At 43.3% G+C, this 21615-nt stretch overlaps 1 protein-coding gene across 2 annotated transcripts in view; it reads left to right on the top strand.

The window, feature by feature from the left end:
• Positions 1–21615, top strand: part of SVIL (supervillin) — a 227816-nt gene that overhangs the window by 143613 nt on the left and 62588 nt on the right. For both annotated transcript variants that reach the window (XM_077268476.1, XM_077268475.1), the window contains 3 exons: positions 408–1011; positions 11641–11851; positions 14077–14215. In XM_077268476.1, coding sequence (XP_077124591.1) covers positions 408–1011; positions 11641–11851; positions 14077–14215 — 954 coding nt within the window. The remainder of the gene's footprint in view (positions 1–407; positions 1012–11640; positions 11852–14076; positions 14216–21615) is intronic.

Below are 21615 nucleotides of genomic sequence, written 5' to 3' on the forward strand. Positions count from 1 at the left end.
TAATAATCATTAACTATAGTTGATGTCTACAGCTCATAACTGTGAAGACATCATCTGCGTTCACTGTAACCTGCTAGGGCATGTGACCAGACCCGCCAATTGGCCTCCTCCAATGAAAAAACAGTACGCGAGAAAGCGTTTTTTCAATTGGAGGAGGCTAATAAACACGTCTGGTCACATGACCCTCCAGTAGTAGCCACTCTAAGAACAGGAGCTATGCAGTCTGTCAGGAAGGCAGCAGTAATGAGCAAGAGGAGAACCTGTGTGTGTGTGTGTGTGTATATGTGTGTGTATATGTATGTATGTACATATATATATAGTGGACAACCCCTTTAATCAAAACTATATAAACCCGGACACCTATCTGTACCCATTAGCTGACATGTGTTTTTGGTTTGTCTCTGCAGTTTAAGAACGGAGGTGAAAAGATCGCCCCATTACCTCAAACTGTGGTAACATCTGTGGCGACTTTAACGTCTCGCTCGTCTCCCGTCGTCTATGCCGGGGACAAGAATGTCACAAAGTCATCTAATTATGAGGAGAGAATATCAAGTGTCTCCAGCGCTTCCACTCTGCTTCACACTTCAATGGAGACAGGAAACACCACAGAGAGGAGCCTGCCGCTGTCAGAATCGTGGAGCGCGCCGGCTGCCGATAAAGTCAAAGACAAGGAATTGAGGAAACCCATGTTTGAGGAGACCAGAGTGTCTGTGGCAGAAGATAGCAGCGGCTTGAGAAAATCTAGTTTTGTTCAGAAGGAAGCCGCTGCTCATCCTGCTCTGGATATTACAAGGGAGGAGGAACCTGCCAGGGAGCAGAAGATGCTCGGGCATGTTATCTCAAGTAAGAACACGGCAGAATTATTCAGCCTGCCGCCAGTGTTACAGCCCTCCGCACGGAGACATCTGTCAGTAGGAGAAAGCGCCCCGCAGGTACAGGTGGATGACATGCAGGACGAGAAAAGGACTCTGCAGTCAGAAGGGACCACGTGGAGCGCGAAGAGTGCGCTGGGTAAGGGACGGCTCTACTGCCAAAATTCTACTTTATGTTCTCCGGAATTTTCAACATACTATTAAGCCCATTCCAGCTTCCATGCAGCCACCGCGGGCCGGGAGCTGAGATACGGCGTGGAGCTTGCAGGGTTCTCCTTGTAGAGATGCAGTAGAATTGTCATAATCCACTCATATTTACATAGAAAAAAAAAATATATATATATATATATATATATATATATATATATATATATATATATATATATATATATATATATATATATATATTTTTTTTTATATTAGTGTGGGTAAGCGGGTAGAAATATCACATTTAGCTCCATACGGTTAGTCACTTCCAGTCGAGCGTGTGTATTTTAGAATCAAGCTGCATCAATTCGACAGCAGCGTCCTCATATATATGGCTGACTTTAGAGGCCTACATAAATGGGAAAATTTACATTACGTGAACAAGCTTCCAGATGATGATGATGGGGGTGGTTGTTTTTACTGTTGAAGTTCTGCCACCTGCCGTGACTGTTTTGCCCGTTCTGTCACCGAATACATTCCTAGGACAAGTAGTTGCTCATTGGAGGAGATTCTCTATTTGTCACTCCTAGAAAAGTTACGGTAACCTATTGAGCTCCCCTTCCTTTTGAACAAATGCGTTATGCAATTTTAAGCACTACATGATCTCTATGTATGCAGTAGTTAAAATGCTCAGTGTGCATATGCCCGGTGTATACCTTTTAAAATATATATATATATATATATATATATATATATATATATATATATATATATATATATATATATATATATATATATATATACACAAGCACACATATATATTATACTAGCCGAAGAGGCCTCACTTCTCTCATTTTCTCACTCGCTCCCCTTATTTTCCCCCGTAACACTTGTCATTTCGACATCACATCTGTCATTTTCCGATCGCTCCACTATTTTCCCTCACTCCTCTCATTTTGCACTCACACCTTTTCATTTTCACCTCACACCCCTCATTTTCACCTCACACCTCTCATTTTTCCCTCAGTATATACATGTTTGTCATCTCCCTTATATATAGTATACACCTGTATGTCATCTCCTGTATATAGTATATACCTGTATGTCATCTCCTGTATATAGTATGTACCTGTATGTCATCTCCTCCTGTATATAGTATATGCCTGTCATCTCCCCTGTATATAGTATATACGTGTCATCTCCCCTGTATATAGTATATATGTCATCTCCTCCTGTATATAGTATATACGTGTCATCTCCCCTATATATAGTATATACCTGCTGTATGTCATCTCCTTTTATATAGTATATACCTGTATGTCATCTCCTCCTGTATATAGTATATACCTGTAAGTCATCTCCTCCTGTATATAGTATATACCTGTCATCTGCTCCTGTATATAGTATATACCTGTCATCTCCCCCTGTATATAGTATATACCTGTGTCATCTCCTCCTATATATAGTATATACCTGTGTCATCTGCTCCTGTATATAGTATATACGTGTCATCTCCCCCTGTATATAGTATATACCTGTAAGTCATCTCCTCCTGTATATAGTATATACGTGTCATCTGCTCCTGTATATAGTATGTACCTGTATGTCATCTCCTGTATATAGTATATACCTGTCATCTCCTCCTGTATATAGTATATACGTGTCATCTGCTCCTGTATATAGTATATACGTGTCATCTCCCCTGTATATAGTATATACCTGTGTCATCTCCTCCTGTATATAGTATATACGTGTGTCATCTCCTCCTGTATATAGTATATACGTGTGTCATCTCCCCTGTATATAGTATGTACCAGTGTCATCTCCTCCTGTATATAGTATATACCTGTTATCTCCCCTGTATATAGTATGTCATCTCCTCCTATATATAGTATATACGTGTCATCTCCTCCTGTATATAGTATGTCATCTCCTCCTGTATATATTATATCTGTCATCTCCCCTGTATATAGTATGTCTTCTCCTCCTGTATATAGTATATACGTGTCATCTCCCCTGTATATAGTATATACCTGTCATCTCTTCCTGTATATAGTATATGTCATCTCCTCCTGTATATAGTATATCTGTCATCTCCTCCTGTATATAGTATATACCTGTGTCATCTCCCATGTATATAGTATATACCTGTGTCATCTCCCCTGTATATAGTATATACCTGTCATCTCCTCCTGTATATAATATATAGCTGTATATCATTTCCCCTGTATATAGTATATACCAGTGTCATCTCCTCCTGTATATAGTATATACCTGTCATCTCCCCTGTATATAGTATATATGTCATCTCCTCCTGTATATAGTATATACGTGTCATCTCCCCTGTATATAGTATATACCAGTGTGTCATCTCCTCCTGTATATAGTATATACCTGTCATCTCCCCTGTATATAGTGTATATAGTATATATGTCATCTCCTCCTGTATATAGTATATACGTGTCATCTCCCCTATATATAGTATATACCTGCTGTATGTCCTCTCCTCCTCTATATACCTGTCATCTCCTCTTTTATATAGTATATACCTGTGTCATCTCCTCCTGTATATAGTATATACGTGTCATCTCCCCCTGTATATAGTATATACCTGTAAGTCATCTCCTGTATATAGTATATACCTGTCATCTGCTCCTGTATATAGTATATACGTGTCATCTCCTCCTGTATATAGTATGTACTTGTATGTCATCTCCTCCTGTATATAGTATATACCTGTCATCTCCTCCTGTATATAGTATATACCTGTCATCTCCTCCTGTATATAGTATATACGTGTCATCTGCTCCTGTATATAGTATATACGTGTCATCTCCCCTGTATATAGTATATACCTGTGTCATCTCCTGTATATAGTATATACGTGTCATCTCCTCTGTATATAGTATGTACCAGTGTCCTCTCCTCCTGTATATAGTATATACCTGTCATCTCCCATGTATATAGTATATACCTGTGTCCTCTCCCATCTATATAGTATATACTTGTGTCATCTCCCCTGTATATAGTATATACCTGTGTGTCATCTCCTCCTGTATATAATATATAGCTGTATATCATTTCTCCTGTATATAGTATATACCTGTTTGCCATCTCCTCCTGGCTGTCAATTTGCCTCCAACACTTTTCTTTTCACTTTTTCCCCTATAATGAGGGATTTGGAGTGGGTCCCACCCCACGACGACACCTTTTTAGGGCATATAGACCGCTTGTCTTCAGGAGATCGCCTCTTGCCTCTATTCGAGTCTAGACTTCTGGAGGTGTCTTCTTCAGGGCCACTCCCATTTAGATAAAAAGACAAGATTTATATTTATTAAAGAGGGAGCGCCATATATCTGGAAATGATAGGCACAGGAACAAAAGAAAAACCTCAACAGATTCGTGAGGACAGAGACATTTCTGCCTGATAAAGCTAAACCTCTTTATGGCAAGTGACTGTTCTTCTTTAAGATCACATACATGAGTAAATTGTAAGGAGCCTTTTTGTCCTCAGCCGTGTGTCACTGTCCAGAATTCCCCATGTTGTCATCATCGCTGTAGTTACCGCTGTCGTTAATCTCTCATTTTATATCCTGGACTTTGATCCTAATGCAGAGCGTGCCGGCATTATTACGTCCATGCGGCTCATTGTCCTGGAGGCTTTGCATTGTTCTAGCCGCTGGGAAACACCTTAAAGTTAAGAAGTTTGAGAATTACAATTTCCAGAGAATTGTTGATGGATTTGTTTACAAGTGAATTTCACTTATTTCCCTTTGTGCTTTTAGGGTACCGTCACACAGTGAAATTTCCATCGCTGCGACGGCACGATTCGTGACGTCGCAGCGTCGTATGATTATCGCTCCAGCGTCGTAGACTGCGGTCACACTTTGCAATCACGGCGCTGGAGCGATGCCGAAGTCTCAGGGTAACCAGGGTAAACATCGGGTTACTAAGCGCAGGGCCGCGCTTAGTAACCCGATGTTTACCCTGGTTACCAGCGTTAACGTAAAAAAAACAAACAGTACATACTCACATTCCGGTGTCTGTCCCCGGCGTTCTGCTTCTCTGCACTGTGTAAGCGCCATAGCCGGAAAGCAGAGCGGTGACGTCACCGCTGTGCTCGGTGACGCGGTGACGTCACCGCTGTGCTCGCTTTCCGGCCGGCAGGCGCTCACAGTGCAGAGAAGCTGAGACGCCGGAGGACAGACACCGGAATGTAAGTATGTACTGTTTGTTTTTTTTACTTTTACGCTGGTAACCAGGGTAAACATCGGGTTACTAAGCGCGGCCCTGCGCTTAGTAAACCGATGTTTACCCTGGTTACAAGCGAACACATCGCTGGATCGGTGTCACACACAACGATCCAGCGATGTCAGCGGGTGATCAAGCGACGAAAGAAAGTTCCAAACGATCTGCTACGACGTACGATTCTCAGCAGGATCCCTGATCGCTGCTGCGTGTCAGACACTGCGATATCGTAACGATATCGCTAGAACGTCACGAATCGTGCTGTCGTAGCGATGGAAATTTCACTGTGTGACGGTACCCTTAGGCTATGTTCACACGCTGCGGGTTTTGCTGCGGACCCGCAGCTGTTTTGCAGCTGGGGGTCCGCATCCTTTTTCCATGTAGGTTACAGTACAATGTAACCTAATGGAAAACAAAACCCGCTGTGCCGATGATCCTTTTTTTCTGTGGAAAATCCGCGCGGATTTTCTGCAGAAAAAAAGAAGGAGCATGTCACTTCTTGGTGCAGAATCGCAGCGATTCTGCACCCATAGAAATGCATTGAACCGCTAACTTCCCGCATGGGGCTGTGCCCACGTTGCGGGAAGTTAAGCGGAAATGTGCCGATGGTACCCGGGGTGGAGGAGAGGAGACTCTCCTCCAGGCCCTGGGAACCATATTTGGGTGTAAAAAAAAGAATTAAAATACTCACCTCTCAGCGCTGCCCGCGGCGTCCGGTCTCAGTTGCTGTGCCGAGCAGGACCTGTGGTGACGTCGCGGTCACATGACCGTGATGACGCCGCGGTCACATGACCGTGACGTCACGAAGGTCCTTGTCGGCACAGCCGCTTGCAGCACCGGGGAGATCGCGACGTCAGAGGGTGAGTATAGCCAATTTTTATTATTTTTTACATTACTATTGATGCTGCATATTGCTGCATATGCAGCATCAATAGTACAGCAGTAATCCCGCAGCGGAAACCGCGGAACAAACCGCGATAAATCTGCAGGGATAACCGCAGCGGGTTTGCCCTGCAGATTTTCAATTCCGCTGCGGGATTAACCCGCAGAGGAACCCGCAGCGTGTGAACGTGGCCTTAGTTTGTCGACTTCCCACAATTCATTATTTGTACATCAGATAAAACTTGGTTACATGTAAGATGCAGGATTAGTCATGTACCGAGCTGTAAGGTTCAGGGATGAAGAGGAAACGGCTGTAGATTTGCCTTTACAAACTGACATGCTCAAAACAAAGACAACGACCTGTTCAGATCTCCTAAACACAAGTTCGTTATGGTTCCGTTCATGCTCAGAAGTCTATGGGTACAAAAGTAGTAATACTCACCCAATACCTCCCGGGCTCGTGCTGACACCTACATGCTACTAGCGGACTGTAGAACTGACACCACCGCATGTCATGTCTGGGACCAGGGAAGCGTTGTCATTTAAAGTGGTGGTGGATCTGCCGTGCCTATGTATGCCTCCAGTTTAATACAGTGGTTTTTGTTTTTTTGGGGTTTTTTTTCTACATTTTGCATCCCATGTGATTTTCTTTATAAGAGCTAGTCTGACCTCCATTAACCATACAGCGGGTACGGAAAGTATTCAGACCCCTTTAAATTTTTCACTCGGTTTCATTGCAGCCATTTGGTAAAATTCCAAAAAGTTCATTTTTTTCTCATTAATGTACACTCTGCACCCCATCTTGACTGAAAAAAAAAAAAAACCAGAAATGTAGAAATTTTGCAAATGAAAGAAAAACTGAAATATCTCATGGTCATAAGTATTCAGACCCTTTGCTCAGTATTGAGTAGAAGCACCTTTTGAGCTAGTACAGCCATGAGTTGTCTTGGAAATGGTGCAACATGTTCTTCACACCTGGATTTGGGGATCCTCTGCCATTCTTTCTTGCAGACTCTCTCCAGTTCCGTCAGGTTGGATGGTGAACATTGGTGGACAGCCATTTTCAGGTCTCTCCAGAGATGCTCAGTTGGGTTTATGGCCGGCTGGGCCAGTCAAGAATGGTCAGAGTTGTTCTGAAGCCACTCCTTTGTTATTTTAGCTGTGTTCTTAGGGTCATTGTCTTGTTGGAAGGTGAACCTTCAGGCAAGTCTGAGGCCCAGAGCACTCTGGAAGAGGTTTTCATCCAGGATATCTCTGTACTTGGCCGCATTCATGTTTCCTTCAATGGCAACCTGTTATACTGTCCCTGCAGCTGAAAAACACCCCCATATCATGATGCTGCCACCACCATGTTTCACTCTTGGGATTGTATTAGGCAGGTGATGAGCAGTGCCTTGTTTTCTCCACACATACCGCTTAGAATTATCACGTCTCATCAGACCAGAGAATCTTACTTCTCATAGTCTGGGAGTCCTTCATGTGTTTTTTTAGCAAACTGTATGCGGGATTTCATATGTCTTGCAGTGAGGAGAGGCTTCCGTCTGGCCACTCTGCCATTAAGGACTGACTGGTGGAGGGCTGCAGTGATAGTTGACTTTGTGGAACTTTCTCCCATTTCCCTACTGCATCTGTGGAGCTCGGCCACAGTGATCTTTGCCTCTCACCAAGGCTCTTCTCAGTTTAACTGGACGGCCAGGTCTAGGAAGACTTCTGGTGATCCCAAATTTCTTCCATTTAAGGATAATGGAGGCCATTGTGCTCTTAAGAACCTTGAGTGCTGCAGAAATTCTGTTGTAACCTTGGCAAGATCTGTGCCTTGCACAATTCTATCTCTGAGCTCCTTGGCCAGTTCCTTTGACCTCATGATTCCCATTTGGTCTGACATGCACTGTGAGCTGTGAGGTCTTATATAGACAGGTGTGCTCCTTTCCAAATGAAGTCCTATCAGTTTAATTAAACACAGCTGGACTCCAGTGAGGGAGTAGAACCATCTCAAGAAGGATCACAAGGAAATAAACACCATGTGACTTAAATATGAGTGTCTGAGCAAAGGGTCTGAATAGTTATGACCATGTGATATCAGTTTTTCTTTTTGAATAAATATGCAAAAATTTCTATTTTTTTTTTTCAGTCAAGATGGGGTGCAGAGTGTACATTAATGAGAAAAAAATGAACTTTTTTGAATTTACCAAATGGTTGCAATGAAACAGTGAAAAAAATGTAAAGGGGTCTGAATACTTTCCGTACCCACTGTGTGTTTAAAAAAAAAAAAAAATCATAATAGATGTCATTCAGTTTTCCCATATGATCAAATGGCAAACTTGCTGAGATTTGTAGTGAGATGTATAGTAGGATATGCTGGATTATTACAACCCCTATGCAATCTGTACAACTAATAATTAGAACATTTTCTGACGGCAGACTGCTGTTGTCATCTATGCAATACTGTTCCACAATGTTGATTTTGACGTACTGGTGCAGCAATGTTTTCACCAGTGACTAAAGTGTCACGTTGCAGTCACTGAGCCGTATGTGGAAGCATGAATTAGTAATAGACAATGTACACGGCAATGAGGGTAATTGTGACCTCAGGCCACTGGATTTTAAAGATCGGGGTCAGAACAAGTCATGTGTCTCCTTCGTCCTTTGATTGTTCTGCACCCCCTTGTGCCAATCGCAATGAGATGCCTTTGGATTTTAGTTGTCAATCTTTGCTGTAGATTGGAGAATTCACGATTAAGACTTATCCATAATGGTTTATAGTAAGATGGGATTTCCGGAGCCTGCACTATATCTGATCCTTTATTGACTTTGTATCCTATGTGCATTACACATAACACTGACTATTTTATCACAGACGAAAAACCCCAGTACTAAATGATTAAAATGTTACCTTTTATTAATTAAATTTAAAAGAACATCATAATAAGTGCACTACACAAACCATCACCATAACAGACCCAACCAATAGGAAAGGCCAGGGTGGTACCTAGCCCTACACTTCACTATGTGCACCCTACCGGTCAGCGGAGGTTGGCACCCTATTACCTGCGCAGATGGCGCCCCCGCTCACCGTAGACTATCCCTACTACCCCTATTGGGCCCTTATAGGGTGGGATAAATGTTTTTCCCGTCTCCCATGACAGCACACCTGAGAGAGGGATCCGCCCAGTCAGGACAGGAAACCTACTGAAATAAAAGGGCGGTACCTCTCCCTCGCTTCAGTTGGTCCTCTCCGTCTACCTTCTTTAGACACTACCGGCTAGATCTATCCTCCTCGTCTGACCTTACCTTTGGTAGAAGGGTGCTACAAGCGGTGGTCCCTCCCTAAGGTGGTTCTTTCTCCAAAAATCTCTCAGGTGTGCTGTCATGGGAGACGGGAAAACACCAAGGTTACTTACCGGTAGCCGGTTTTTCCGGAGCCCATGACAGCACCTGTATATTCCCTCCCTTCTTTTTTCACCCTTTGGTGCGCACTTTTTAGCTGGGTGTATTTTGTTATATTTATAATGTGGTGATGGATTACCATGTACTAACCAAAAGGGCCTCTCATGCTCTGGAAAACCAACTGAAGCGAGGGAGAGGTACCGCCCTTTTATTTCAGTAGGTTTCCTGTCCTGACTGGGCGGATCCCTCTCTCAGGTGTGCTGTCATGGGCTCCGGAAAAACCGGCTACCGGTAAGTAACCTTGGTGTTTTTCATGCATACATTGTGTCGACTATCATACTTAAAATCTGGTCCACAAGGATATAGTGGCAATGTGGGACTGTCCCTATCCCTACCAAAAATAATAATAAGGTGCTTCAGTGCTTTAAAGTGCTACATATACATGTATATGTGCAGGAAGCTCTGAATACTTTCAACTAGTAGCACTTTAAAGCACTGAAGCACCTTATTATTATTTTTGGTTTATATCAATTTAATAAGGGATAAAGTAGGGCATCAGCCGTCGAGGAGCGGGGGAGCCAATCATATGAAATTTATCAATAGGGTGCCAACCTCTGCTAACAGGCAGGGACAAGATAGGGACAGTCCCACATTGCCACTATATCCTTGTGGACCAGATTCTAAGTATGATAGTCGATCCGCTGTCTTTATTCCAGAGAAATCCTCTTTTCTTATATGTAATTGACCTGTTCCAGGCTATGGGCTGAACATAGATCTGCATGAGGATCTGCCTCCAGAGATTATTGTAAATAACCTGCCGTTACCAGTGTGATATGTGATGGCCGCTCTCCTGCTCTCACTGCAGAGCTGTGTGAGATTATACCGGACACATGTGCAGGTTATTCTCAGTGCTTGTGGCAGACAGGGGTGCTATATGGTTACAATGCAGCAGAGCTCAGCTAGTTACATGTCTCACACTGATAATGCCGCCTTTTATTTTAAATATGCTCTGGAGGCAGATTCTCAGGGAGATGTATTACAAATAGTGATGAGCGAGTATACTCGTTGCTTGGGTTTTCCCGAGCACGCTCGGGTGGTCTCTGAGTATTTGTAACTGCTCGGAGATTGTTTTCCTTGCCGCAACAACGATTTACGGCTGCTATACAGCCTGATTACATGTGGGGGTTGCCTGGTTGCTAGGGTATCCCCACATGTACTCAGGCTGGCCAGTAGCTGCAAATCATCCAGCTGCTGCCGATGAAAACTAAATCTCCGAGCAGTCATAAATACTCGGACACCACCCGAGCATGCTCGGGAAAACCCAAGCAACGATTATGCTCGCTCATCACTAATTACAAAGTTTCTTTTCATGTCCACTATTGTCTGCGCCGGCAGGCGAGACCCCCCTCGCCTGTCTGCACCGACGGGCGAGACCCCCCTCACCTGTCTGCACCGACGGGCGAGACCCCCCTTTGCCTGTGTGTGCCGGCGGGCGAGACCCCCCTCACCTGTCTGCACCGACGGGCGAGACCCCCCTTTGCCTGTGTGCCGGCGGGCGAGACCCCCCCTCGCCTGTCTGCCAGACACCATTGTGACTTGTCTCTGCACGCTTCGTTCTCTGTACACGCTGGCTAACGACATCCTGTGCTCTGTAACAATGTGGCCGTCCTGCCCTGGTGCCCTGGGGTAAAGGTTATGGACGGTGCCACCTCCGGTGACTCACTTGCTTCTCATTCAGAAGCCTTCTCCTTCCTATGAAGTGCTCACAGCCCTCAGCATTGTGTATTTGTGCTGGTGAAATGCATACGCCGGGGAGAGGCGAGTGCACAGGACCTCGGAGACGTGCAAACAAGACGATGGATGGCATTACGTCTTCCGATGTGACGGCGGGGTGGACGCAGCGGTGATACATTTGCATTTCAGGTCTACAATTGATATAATTTTTTTTGTTAGGAAACACATGTGTAACCAAGGGGATGAGCTCAGCTGGGCAGATTACAGCGGTGGAGCGAGGCTGGAATAGGAGGGGGGAGAGGTATACAAGTAGGAGTCTGCGAGCCATGTGACTGCTCACTAATGCTGGGCTTTTCTTCACAATAAGCAGAGATTGAGGAGCCGGCCTCTGAACCTCTTGGCACCGCCGCAGCATCACAAGCAGTTTCTCACACTTCGCCTGCGGGATTCGTCAGACCACAGGCATCAGAGCTAGAAGAGAGCAAGATCCCGGAGAGGACGACTGAGATTTCCCCAGACACCGACACCAATTCAGAGGAAGATCTTGACCTCTCCGGCAAAGGCATGTCCATCCGAGACAGGTAATTGTTCTATCAAATGCAAAAAAAAAAAATATTAGCAGTGTTTAGTGCATGACAATAAATTGGAGCCCTTGATAATGTGGAGAATAGCTCCTATACTTAATGCTCTGGGTATTTCAGGGAGTGTGTAAAATATATAATTATTACATATATGATATGATAGATCCTGTCCGGTTCGTTAATAAATGTTATAAATGCTGAATTAGGAAAAAAAATCCTAGAGACAATGAAGGCAATTATAGATCGCGGAGGAAATGTAACTGATTATTGATTATCAGAATGAGGGGATAAGGGCGGATACACTACAGTGCCTTGTATTCTGCTGTCGGGGCACTTTCCTGACCGAGCCGGGGGACTGCGACTCATATTCTAGTCTGAATCATATGTTTCTGATTACACTTAGTCCCTTGGATCGTGCACTCTATAAGAGCGAGGCTTCCAGGCACTGTTACTATGTCTTGTGACGCAACGTTCTTATCTTCCTTGACAGCCCCTGGGGACACAATGAGTCTCTGTCTCTTTTTATAGAACTTTTCAGGGTCCGAGCGCTAATCTGTTAAAATGTAAGTAGTCTCTGGACTCGGCAGATGACTGTATATCACCCTCCATCTCAGGTGTCCGGCAAAGTGGAACATGGTGTAAAACGTTCTGTGTTTTCTTCGGTTGTGTCTAATTGTTGACTATCGTTATGTCTCATGGGATAATTTATTAATTGGGGATTCCAGTTTAAGCAAATCTTAAGATCTTTGTGTACATCAGTGGCCAGAATGGGGGGTCCTGTGTCCTACTAGCTGCTGTACTCAGCCATCTCCATCAGTGGTGTTGACTTTGAGCAGCGAGACGCATGCACCCCTCGTTAATTCCTCCCGGCTGACGTGTGCACCCCTCGTTAATTCCTCCCGGCTGACGTCTTCCTACTGGGTGAAAGGGGCAACAGGTTGTCTTCTCCTGTTCTGGAGATCAATGGGGGGTACTACAGGTGAGACCCACACTGGTCTAAAGCCCCTGTCTCACTAAGCGAGATCGCTAGCGAGATCGCTGCTGAGTCACAAGTTTCGTGACGCAACAGCGACCTCAGTAGCGATCTCGCTTTGTGTGACACGTAGCAGCGACCAGGCCCCTGCTGTGAGATCGCTGGTCGTGTCGGAATGGCCTGGACCTTTTTTTGATCGTTGAGGTCCCGCTGGGTAGCACACATCGCTGTGTTTGACACCTTACCAACGACCTCGTTGACGACTCAGACACTGAATCGTCATAATAGCTCCCATGTGAGATCGTTGTACAGGTCGCTACAGGTCGCTGGTGAGATGTCAAACAGTGAGATCGCAGCTGCGATCGTTAGTAAGATTTCACTGTTTGACATCTCACCAGCGACCACATAGCGACGCAGCAACGATCCCTGACAGGTCGTATCGTTGTCGGCATCGCTTTAGCGTCGCTAAGTGAGACGGGGCCTTAACCATTCTCACCTATCACCAATAGTACCCCCACTGATCTCCAGAAGTGGGGTTGCCTTTCTTTCCCCTCCAGCTGCAAGATCACAGTTTGACAGGAGGTTGAAGGAGTTAGTCAAGCACCAACCATGACACTGACAAAGATGGTCAAGCGTGTTATCTGTGGTAGGGGATAACCACGGACCCCCATTCTGGGCACAGATCCTGATCCCGACACAGATCTAACACATATCTCCACCTATCCAATAAATGGGTGGCATTTTCATTAAACAAGAATACCCCAAAAATAAAAAATAAATATTGTATATCTGTTTATAGCTTTAGTGATTGAATGAAATAATCACAAATGGTAAACTAGAAGTACAGCACTTGTACAGACTGTGTAAATGTGTCCTATATCAGGAGTGCTGGGAGATGGGATTTCTGCAGCCTCCATCATCAGTACTGATCATTGTTTGGCTCCGCAATGCCCTCCCATACGTAAGTACTTTGGTGGCACTCGTACGCTGCTGCCCATAGCACAAGCAGGGCCAGTCTTGAAGTATGAGTTATGGCACTACAATAGGCTTTTGCCTAAATTCTGATGTGTTGCATAAAACCAAATGCCAGTGGGTTTGTGGATGTCTAGACAATTGCTTTTGCAGAGTAGCATATCCTTTACTGTTAGTTATTGTCCGAAAACCCTTAATGAAATGTTGTTTCGGGTCTCTGAGGACAGCATGACTTGCTAAGAATGTCTCCCAAACAATGTGGCATATTATTCCTTCTTAGGCTGGCTCTGTTGAAGAAGAGCGGGGAGGAAGACTGGAAGAACAGGCTTAACAAAAAACAGGAGTACAGCAAAGTGACTGTCATAGAGCGCAGCTCGCGCACCCAGCTGCAAGAAATTGAGCAGTCGCTGAAAAAGAAGGTAAAGAGAACCATGTTAGGAATAAACTGTCCGCCTGGTCCCAGCACGATGAGATCTAACAGTCCTGCTTGCCGCTAGCTAATTGCTACTATAGACCCGAGGCAGGATTCGCACAGTACTTAACTCTGACCACAAGGCTTCTAAACCCAATCATATGTAGCTCCTTGGAGCGGAGCTCTGCACCCGCGTGGTTAATGCACGTGAACTTTTTATGTGTGTTGTTTTAAAAGTTTCTTGGAAATTCTAAATGGCTTTGAAGGCAATAAAATGGTTGTTACGACCATCTGCACTGTCGCCTACTGCTCTGTGGCCTCTCTACTGCTCGGTTAACAGTTTATATTGTTTTTAAAAGTTTACAAAACTTTTTTTTTTTTTTTTTTTAATATTCTTCCAAGGTAGGTTTGCAGGTTAGTCTATTTTTGATCATGCTTGTTCTGGAAAGCAGCTGACAAATTGCAGTTTATTGCAACAGGATTGTTATTCTGCATCCAGGATAATCTGAATTAAAGGAGCTTTTTTGCCTAGTTGACGTAGGGGGCCAAACTTGCCACTTAAATTTCCCCCCATCCAACGGACTACTTCTGTGGAGGCGGTTTGGCTGCAGGGTCAGTTGACCAGTGGTTGGTTTCTCTTCCTTTCTGATCTGGCAGTAACTTTTGGAGTAGCAGTCCTTGAGTGATGGGCAGATTTGAGTGACAAGATTGGCTTTTTTTTTTTCCTCTAATGATGATTTCCATTAATTCTGTAACAGAATGAAATGCCCCTTTTAACTGGTGGGCCGTTCTTTTAGAATAAACAGGGTCTCCGTCTGCTCATGTGCCAACTCCATCCTGCTTCTGTGCATCTGGTGGTTCTCCTGTGCTGCTCCTTTCCACAATAAATGTCCCAATAAACAGGACCGGTGCATATTATGTCACTCATTCATGCCATCCGGCAGACATCTGATGATGCAACAATTGGTCCTGGCAGGTAATGTCGCCGGCGCTGATCACCTGATGTGGAGCGGAGCAGCACTGGAGAACCTAAGTGACCATTCATGAAGCCTAAAAAGACAATAGAAGAATTTGGTACACATGAACCAGTGACAAGAGAACATGGAAACAGTTAAAAATAGAATTTTATTGAATACTTAAAAAAATAATAAAACATGCATGACAGATAGGCAATAGATGGCAGCACATAGTAACAAATAGAGATTAATCACAGTTATAATTATTAATCACCGTAGGTGGAAAAATTATAACATCTAATATAAGAGAATAGAATCTCGGTTAAGTACAAAGATTTAACAAGAAACTGCCAAGGATGCAGAGTATGATGGGTAGTAGTTTACCCCTATAAGAATATGGTGTTTAATAAATTATAACTGTTTACTCTCCATGTGTTGCTATGTGGTGCCATCTATTGACTATTTGCCATACATGCTTTATTATTTTATTAATTGGTCAATAAAATTCTATTCTTAAGTGTAATGTCCGGGATATTCCAAAAAAAAACAAAAAATGTAACCAAACACTAACAGGCAGGTTTCTTTTCCAGTCCGCTATGTTGACTGGGTGGGACTTCCGAGGTCATTCTGATTTGACAGTTGGATCCCCGCTGCCTGAATGGGGGAGCCGCCTGTCAATCAAAAATGGTCCCCAAAGTCGCGTCAGCAGAGGCAGCTGAACTCATGGCAGGTGCGGTCTGTGACCACTCTGTGCCGGGGAAGAACGGCGCCGTGCTCCTCAGGCCGGTGAGTTGCAATTACCTGCCCGATAGTCCTTAGATGCAAAAAGAAAGTCTCGAATATCCCCTGTAAGGCCACGTTCACACGTTCAGTATTTGGTCAGTATTTTACCTCCGTATTTGTAAGCCAAAATCAGGAGTGGAACAAATAGAGGAAAAGTATAATAGAAACATATGCACCGCTTCTGTATTTTTCACCCACTCCTGGTTTTGGATTACAAATACTGATGTAAAATACTGACCAAATACTGAACGTGTGAACATGGCCTTACTGTTTAGATTTTCTCTTGTCACTGGTTCATGTGCACCATATTTTAGATGATCTATCTTTATGGTGCATGAAGGGCATCTAGGAATTGTCAGATGGTTTGTAAAAATACAGATCTACTAGAAGTAGCATCGGACATACTTTAAAGGTGGTATCCGATCGCCAAGATCCTATCCCAATAAGTAGTAGGTGTAATAAGATTAGCAAATGCCTTCAATTAGAAATGTGGTATAGTTCTTTTGATTAGCTATGTTCAACTCAATTTCAGACATTGCAGGACCTTAGGTATCCATGGTTATGACTAGTGATGAGCGAATATACTCGTTACTCGAGATTTCCTGAGCATGCTTGGGTGTCCTCTGAGTATTTTTTTTAGTGCTCAGAGTTTGTTTTTATTGCCGCAGCTGAATGATTTACATCTGTTAGCCGGCATAAGTACATATGGGGGTTGCTAGGGAATCCCTACATGTACTTATGCTGGCTAATAGCTGTAAATCATTCAGCTGCGGCAAGAAAAACTAAAACTCCGAGCACTAAAAAATACTCGGGAAATCTCGAGTAACGAGTATATTCGCTCATCACTAGTTATGACCATTAGCAACTAGCTGTCACCATATGGGTGGTCGTAGCCATGGATACCTTAGCTACTGTAATGTCTGTACACCAGTTAAGCAACATGGCAAATCAGATAAACTATACTACATTTCTAATTGCAGGTTTTTGTTAATATTATTACACCTACTACATATTGGGATGAAATCTTGGAGATGGGAATACTCTAAGTGTCATGTTTCTAAATTGCTTAGATATTATCATAGTAAATAATTTTCTGTGTATAGTGTTAAGAAAAAATCATTAAAATTTCCTAGCCATTCCCCTCCCCCCCCCCCCCCTTAAAGCCCAACTTTGGGGATTATTTCAGCCCTTTAGTGGTGCCATTAATCTAAGTTCCTTGAGCCTAGTCCCTTCTGATTGACCAGAAGTCAGAGGTAATAATCACAAGCTCTCTGTGCAAGTCTGAGAGCCTCGTCCTGGCCTCGCTCTGGCTCTCACATGCTAACATTGAGAAGTGACTTCCGATAACACAATAGCAATGCGGCAGGTCACAACCTGCCGAAAATAGCCGGAGCGTCAATGAGAATAGAAAACAGCAGCTGGTAAATGATACGGGGGGCAAGAAGCTTAATCAATAGCACCGATCCAGCGCTAAAATAAAAAAAAAAAAATAATGCTGGAGAGGTGCTTTAAGCTCATGATTTGTTTATTTTGACCCACACTGTACTCTCATTCTCCTGTGTGTGACTGTAAGACAACTGGCTGCAGCAGAAGCCTCTCCCCTCTGCACTACCTGCTTTGGGGTAAAAGATGGCGAAGTGCGGTAGCTAGATGTTGCGGTGAGGCAGCCACCAGCGAAAGATCAAATTCATCTGAAGGAGATTAAAGGGCGTGATCTTCTGGGTCTATTTTGTCCCATCATTACACAGTTTACAGGACAGGTTGATCGCTACTAGATTAATTAATAATTCTGATGTCCTATCATTATCGGCATTTTTCATGCTTACATGTGGTGATGTGCTGTCCAGAACAATTTTTTAATTTTTTTTTTGCCGTCATAAATGATCGAATCCTACAACAGTTTCACTCGTTTGTCATGTGATTACTTGAATGCTAACACCAGCAAATAATCGGGAACAAGCGTACCTATGAATCTTTTTTGTCTATTATTTTTTGGTGTAAATGCACTATAGCCCCCAGAGCTGTGGAGTCTGTAAGCCAAACCTCCGACTCCTCAATTTCCATGACTCCGACTCCACCAAAATGGGCTCCGATTTAGACTCCAACTCCACAGCCCTGAGCTCCTTTCCTCTCTGCAGGATTTAGGAGGCTGACTGTTTGTCAGTGAGGATGTCTATATTGTTTTAATTTAAGACGTATTTCAGAACGGTGTATAATGGGATCAGGTCCCTCACTGAAAGTAGAATTACATTTCTCTAGGGAAAAAGATGGAAAAATGCAAAACTTTTTGTAAAATTTAGCTTCTCTCCCATGATGAGGTCCAATCTTATTGGCGCTAACTATGTGGGTGTTTAACAGAGTTTAAATATAGTTGATGAGATGACCATGATCTCATTGTGCACATCAGCCATTCCTGTGCCAGTGCTTGTTTGTACCATTTATTAAAAAGCCTTCTTTTTCTATCAGTCAACGGAGAAGACTTGCCAAAACGCGTTAGGGGAATAGTTGCACAAAACCACAATCTCCCCTAATCTTCCTTTCCACATATCCTGATTTATACATTGGTGTTGTCTCCATATGATTTGACCCTTTACTGTCAAGGTCAAAGGCCACAAAACATATTAGATTCTCTATATCCTCCCTTCCCTGTGGAACTGACATAAAGGGAAATGGCTAGCAGAAAATTTTAGTTGAGCATATCCTGCATCAGATGTTTGTGCAATTTTAAGTCAATTCCTTTCATATCAAACATATATTCATTACCATAGGTATTGCATTCTTGTGTGCCATTAGGAAGTTTCATGAGGACATTTTGCAATTAAATTTATTGGGTACCGCAATGGGTGAATTGAACACCACTGAATCAAAAGCAGTCATGGTTACTTCTAGAGGTTGACTTGATTAAAGAGGTTATCTGACTGTAAAGGAAAAAAATGTCCAAAACTCATGTAAACCTCTTTTTAAAGAGCCAGAACAGCATTTTTAATTTGGTGTGGAGTGTATGTGGGTATGAAGGCGGTATTTCCAATCCTTTCTTTAAACTGAGAATATTAAATTAGATGCAATCAGCCAGTTCGCATGTGGAATATCATATGCACATTGGTTTAATAGGGGTTGACCTTTTAAGTCAACAGTATGTTTAAAAATGTACCTTTCCTTCCTTGTGACAGATTCCTGCTGACTTAACATCAAAGGATCTTTGGAGGTCCAGTAATGGGTCCCAGGTGTACCCACCGAAAGCTTTATACCTAGGAAGATGATCTATGTAAAGAAATGGTCCTAAAGTGTATTAACGTCAGTTCCATTCTCACAGCTGATAGCCATATGTGGTATACAGTTCTCATAGAGCTTTCCATCACTTACGGGAGATGAAAGCAGATGAAGTACATGTGTTCTTGAAATGGAGAGCTGAAGGAAAGTCATTATTGTCTTCTGTTAGTGGCTTTCTGATAGTGGATTTGTTTTTATTTTTGCTCTTGGAGCAAAATCTATCTTGACTTCTGTTATTTTGATATTGTAGCATAATCTTGTTAAGCACAGTTTGAACAGAGACCAAGATGTGAACGAGTCCTCCATTGGACGTATACGTTAGGAGACTTTCCCAATGTATAGTATTGTCTACGAAATATGCTGCTACACTGGTATACAGTTGCCTATGTCACCATAAACATCCTGTTATAAGAAGTAAAAGATGCAGATTCCCATAGGAATTTCTACCAGATCCCACTACATTGAATGCCATTCATTTCTCTGCAGCAGAAAGTTATGTCACCTCCGGATATTTGGGGTCCATTGGTGATACATTTTGGTGCCAGGAACTTTCCCAAGCTTGATGTGAACTTGTATGCATAGAATAGCAGTATAAACGGTCTATGGCCTGCACAAAGCAAAAAATACAATTAGCTGAGTGAGGATTGTAATATTTTATAGTATGGACAAGTTTTTAGTAATGGCAAACTAGTGCCTTAAATTTTGTTTTTTAAACCCACCTGTCTCTTCTGGTTCTTCGTTACTCTATCCTTTTCAGCATTGGTAATCACCTCCTACGCGATTGTAAGGTTTTTTTTCTGGGCAGCTACTGCTGCTATTTTTAGGCTGGGGGGCCTATATCAATGGCCCCTTACCAGCCTGAGAATACCAGCTGTGAGCTTTAGCAAGGCTGGTTGTCAAAAATGGGGGGACCCCACGCCATTTTTTTAAATTTATTTATTTAAATTATTTTTAAAAAAGCGTGAGGACCCCTCTATTCCTGATAACTAGCCTTGCTGAAGCTGACGGCTGGGGGTTGCAGCCCCCCACCTGTGAGTTTTGTATGGCTGGTTATCAAAAATAGGGGGTAACTCACGCCATTTTTTTAATTCAATTATTTATAGCGCAGGAGCAGCAGATGAAAACTCCCATCCGCCGCTCCTGCTCTCACTGTTATTAGCGTTAGCAGGTGTCAAATGATGGAGCAGTAGTCCCACCAGCTGACACCAGTGACCGGAGGTGAAGTTTATACCTCCGATCACAGCTGAGCACTCCCACGGTCTTCTGACAGCGTGAGAACTGCGGCTCTCTGACTGGCGGGGATGATTTCCCCGCCGATCACAATAGGTGTTTGCCGCGCTGTCATGCATATGGCAGCGTGTCAAACACTGTATTGCCGGCCCCCCATTCAAGTGAATGGGGTTCAGGTCCGCTCTGCTGGATGACAGGCTGTATGGACGCATCATGCGGCCTGCCATCTAGATGTAGCAGAGCAGAGTGTCTTCCGGCTCTCCTTGACTTTTCTGCGGCAAATATTTGCAGTGTTTTTTCACCATCCATTCAAGTCAATGGGTGAAAAACGCTGAAAGTGACATGCTCTATGTCCAAAAAACGCAGCAAAGCACAAAATCCTGATGACACAAAAAACCAATGTGTGTGCATGAGATTTCTGAAATCTCATAGGCTTTGCTGGTACTGTAAAAAACACCTGAAAATTAGCATAAAAAAGCAGGAAAAAACTCCCTGTGTGAACTTACCCTAACAGAGGCAGCACTACCCCACGGCCATATTGGATTGGGTTTACATTACAGGCGCACTTATATGGTGGGGTTTATATTTAGCCGCGGTTGTAATTATTCGAGTAATCTTTGAAATTCTCTTCTCATATCCCAAGCATGTCTTGACACTTATTTAGGCTCTAAAGTATAGGCGCGTAGCGGCTCCTCGGCTCGCCCCAGGGCGTACGCGATGCTATCTTACACCTAGGAATCTCAGAACTTTCCACTGACATTACAAAGTTCCTTCCTACAGTTTCGTCAGGAGGAGCATAAATTACAGGGACTAAATAAGCAATTGCAATAACCTTTATCCTAAATAACATATAAAATATTAAGAACAACTTTGTGCATTTAATACTTTACCTCCAGTACGGTCCAACCCGAACTCGCAGCGACTTGGATCCCATGGACTTTTCTGCCTCCATTATCTTCAAAGTTCACTTACGTTTCTTCTCACAGGAAACCTATTAAGAAAAATGTTTATAAACCTCTTCCAGAAATGAAAACTGATGGACGGTGAATTGAGGTGAATTCATTGTGTGGACGGCCATTTAGAAGTTGCAGGCTGATTTTTTGTTTGTGGAGTTCTCTTTGGGGGGGTGGAAAGGAAAGAAGAAAAAAAAAAAAAAAAAAAAAAAGCC

Source organism: Ranitomeya variabilis, chromosome 6 (genome assembly GCF_051348905.1).
Source record: "Ranitomeya variabilis isolate aRanVar5 chromosome 6, aRanVar5.hap1, whole genome shotgun sequence".
In the NCBI taxonomy this organism is placed as follows: Eukaryota; Metazoa; Chordata; class Amphibia; order Anura; family Dendrobatidae; genus Ranitomeya; species Ranitomeya variabilis.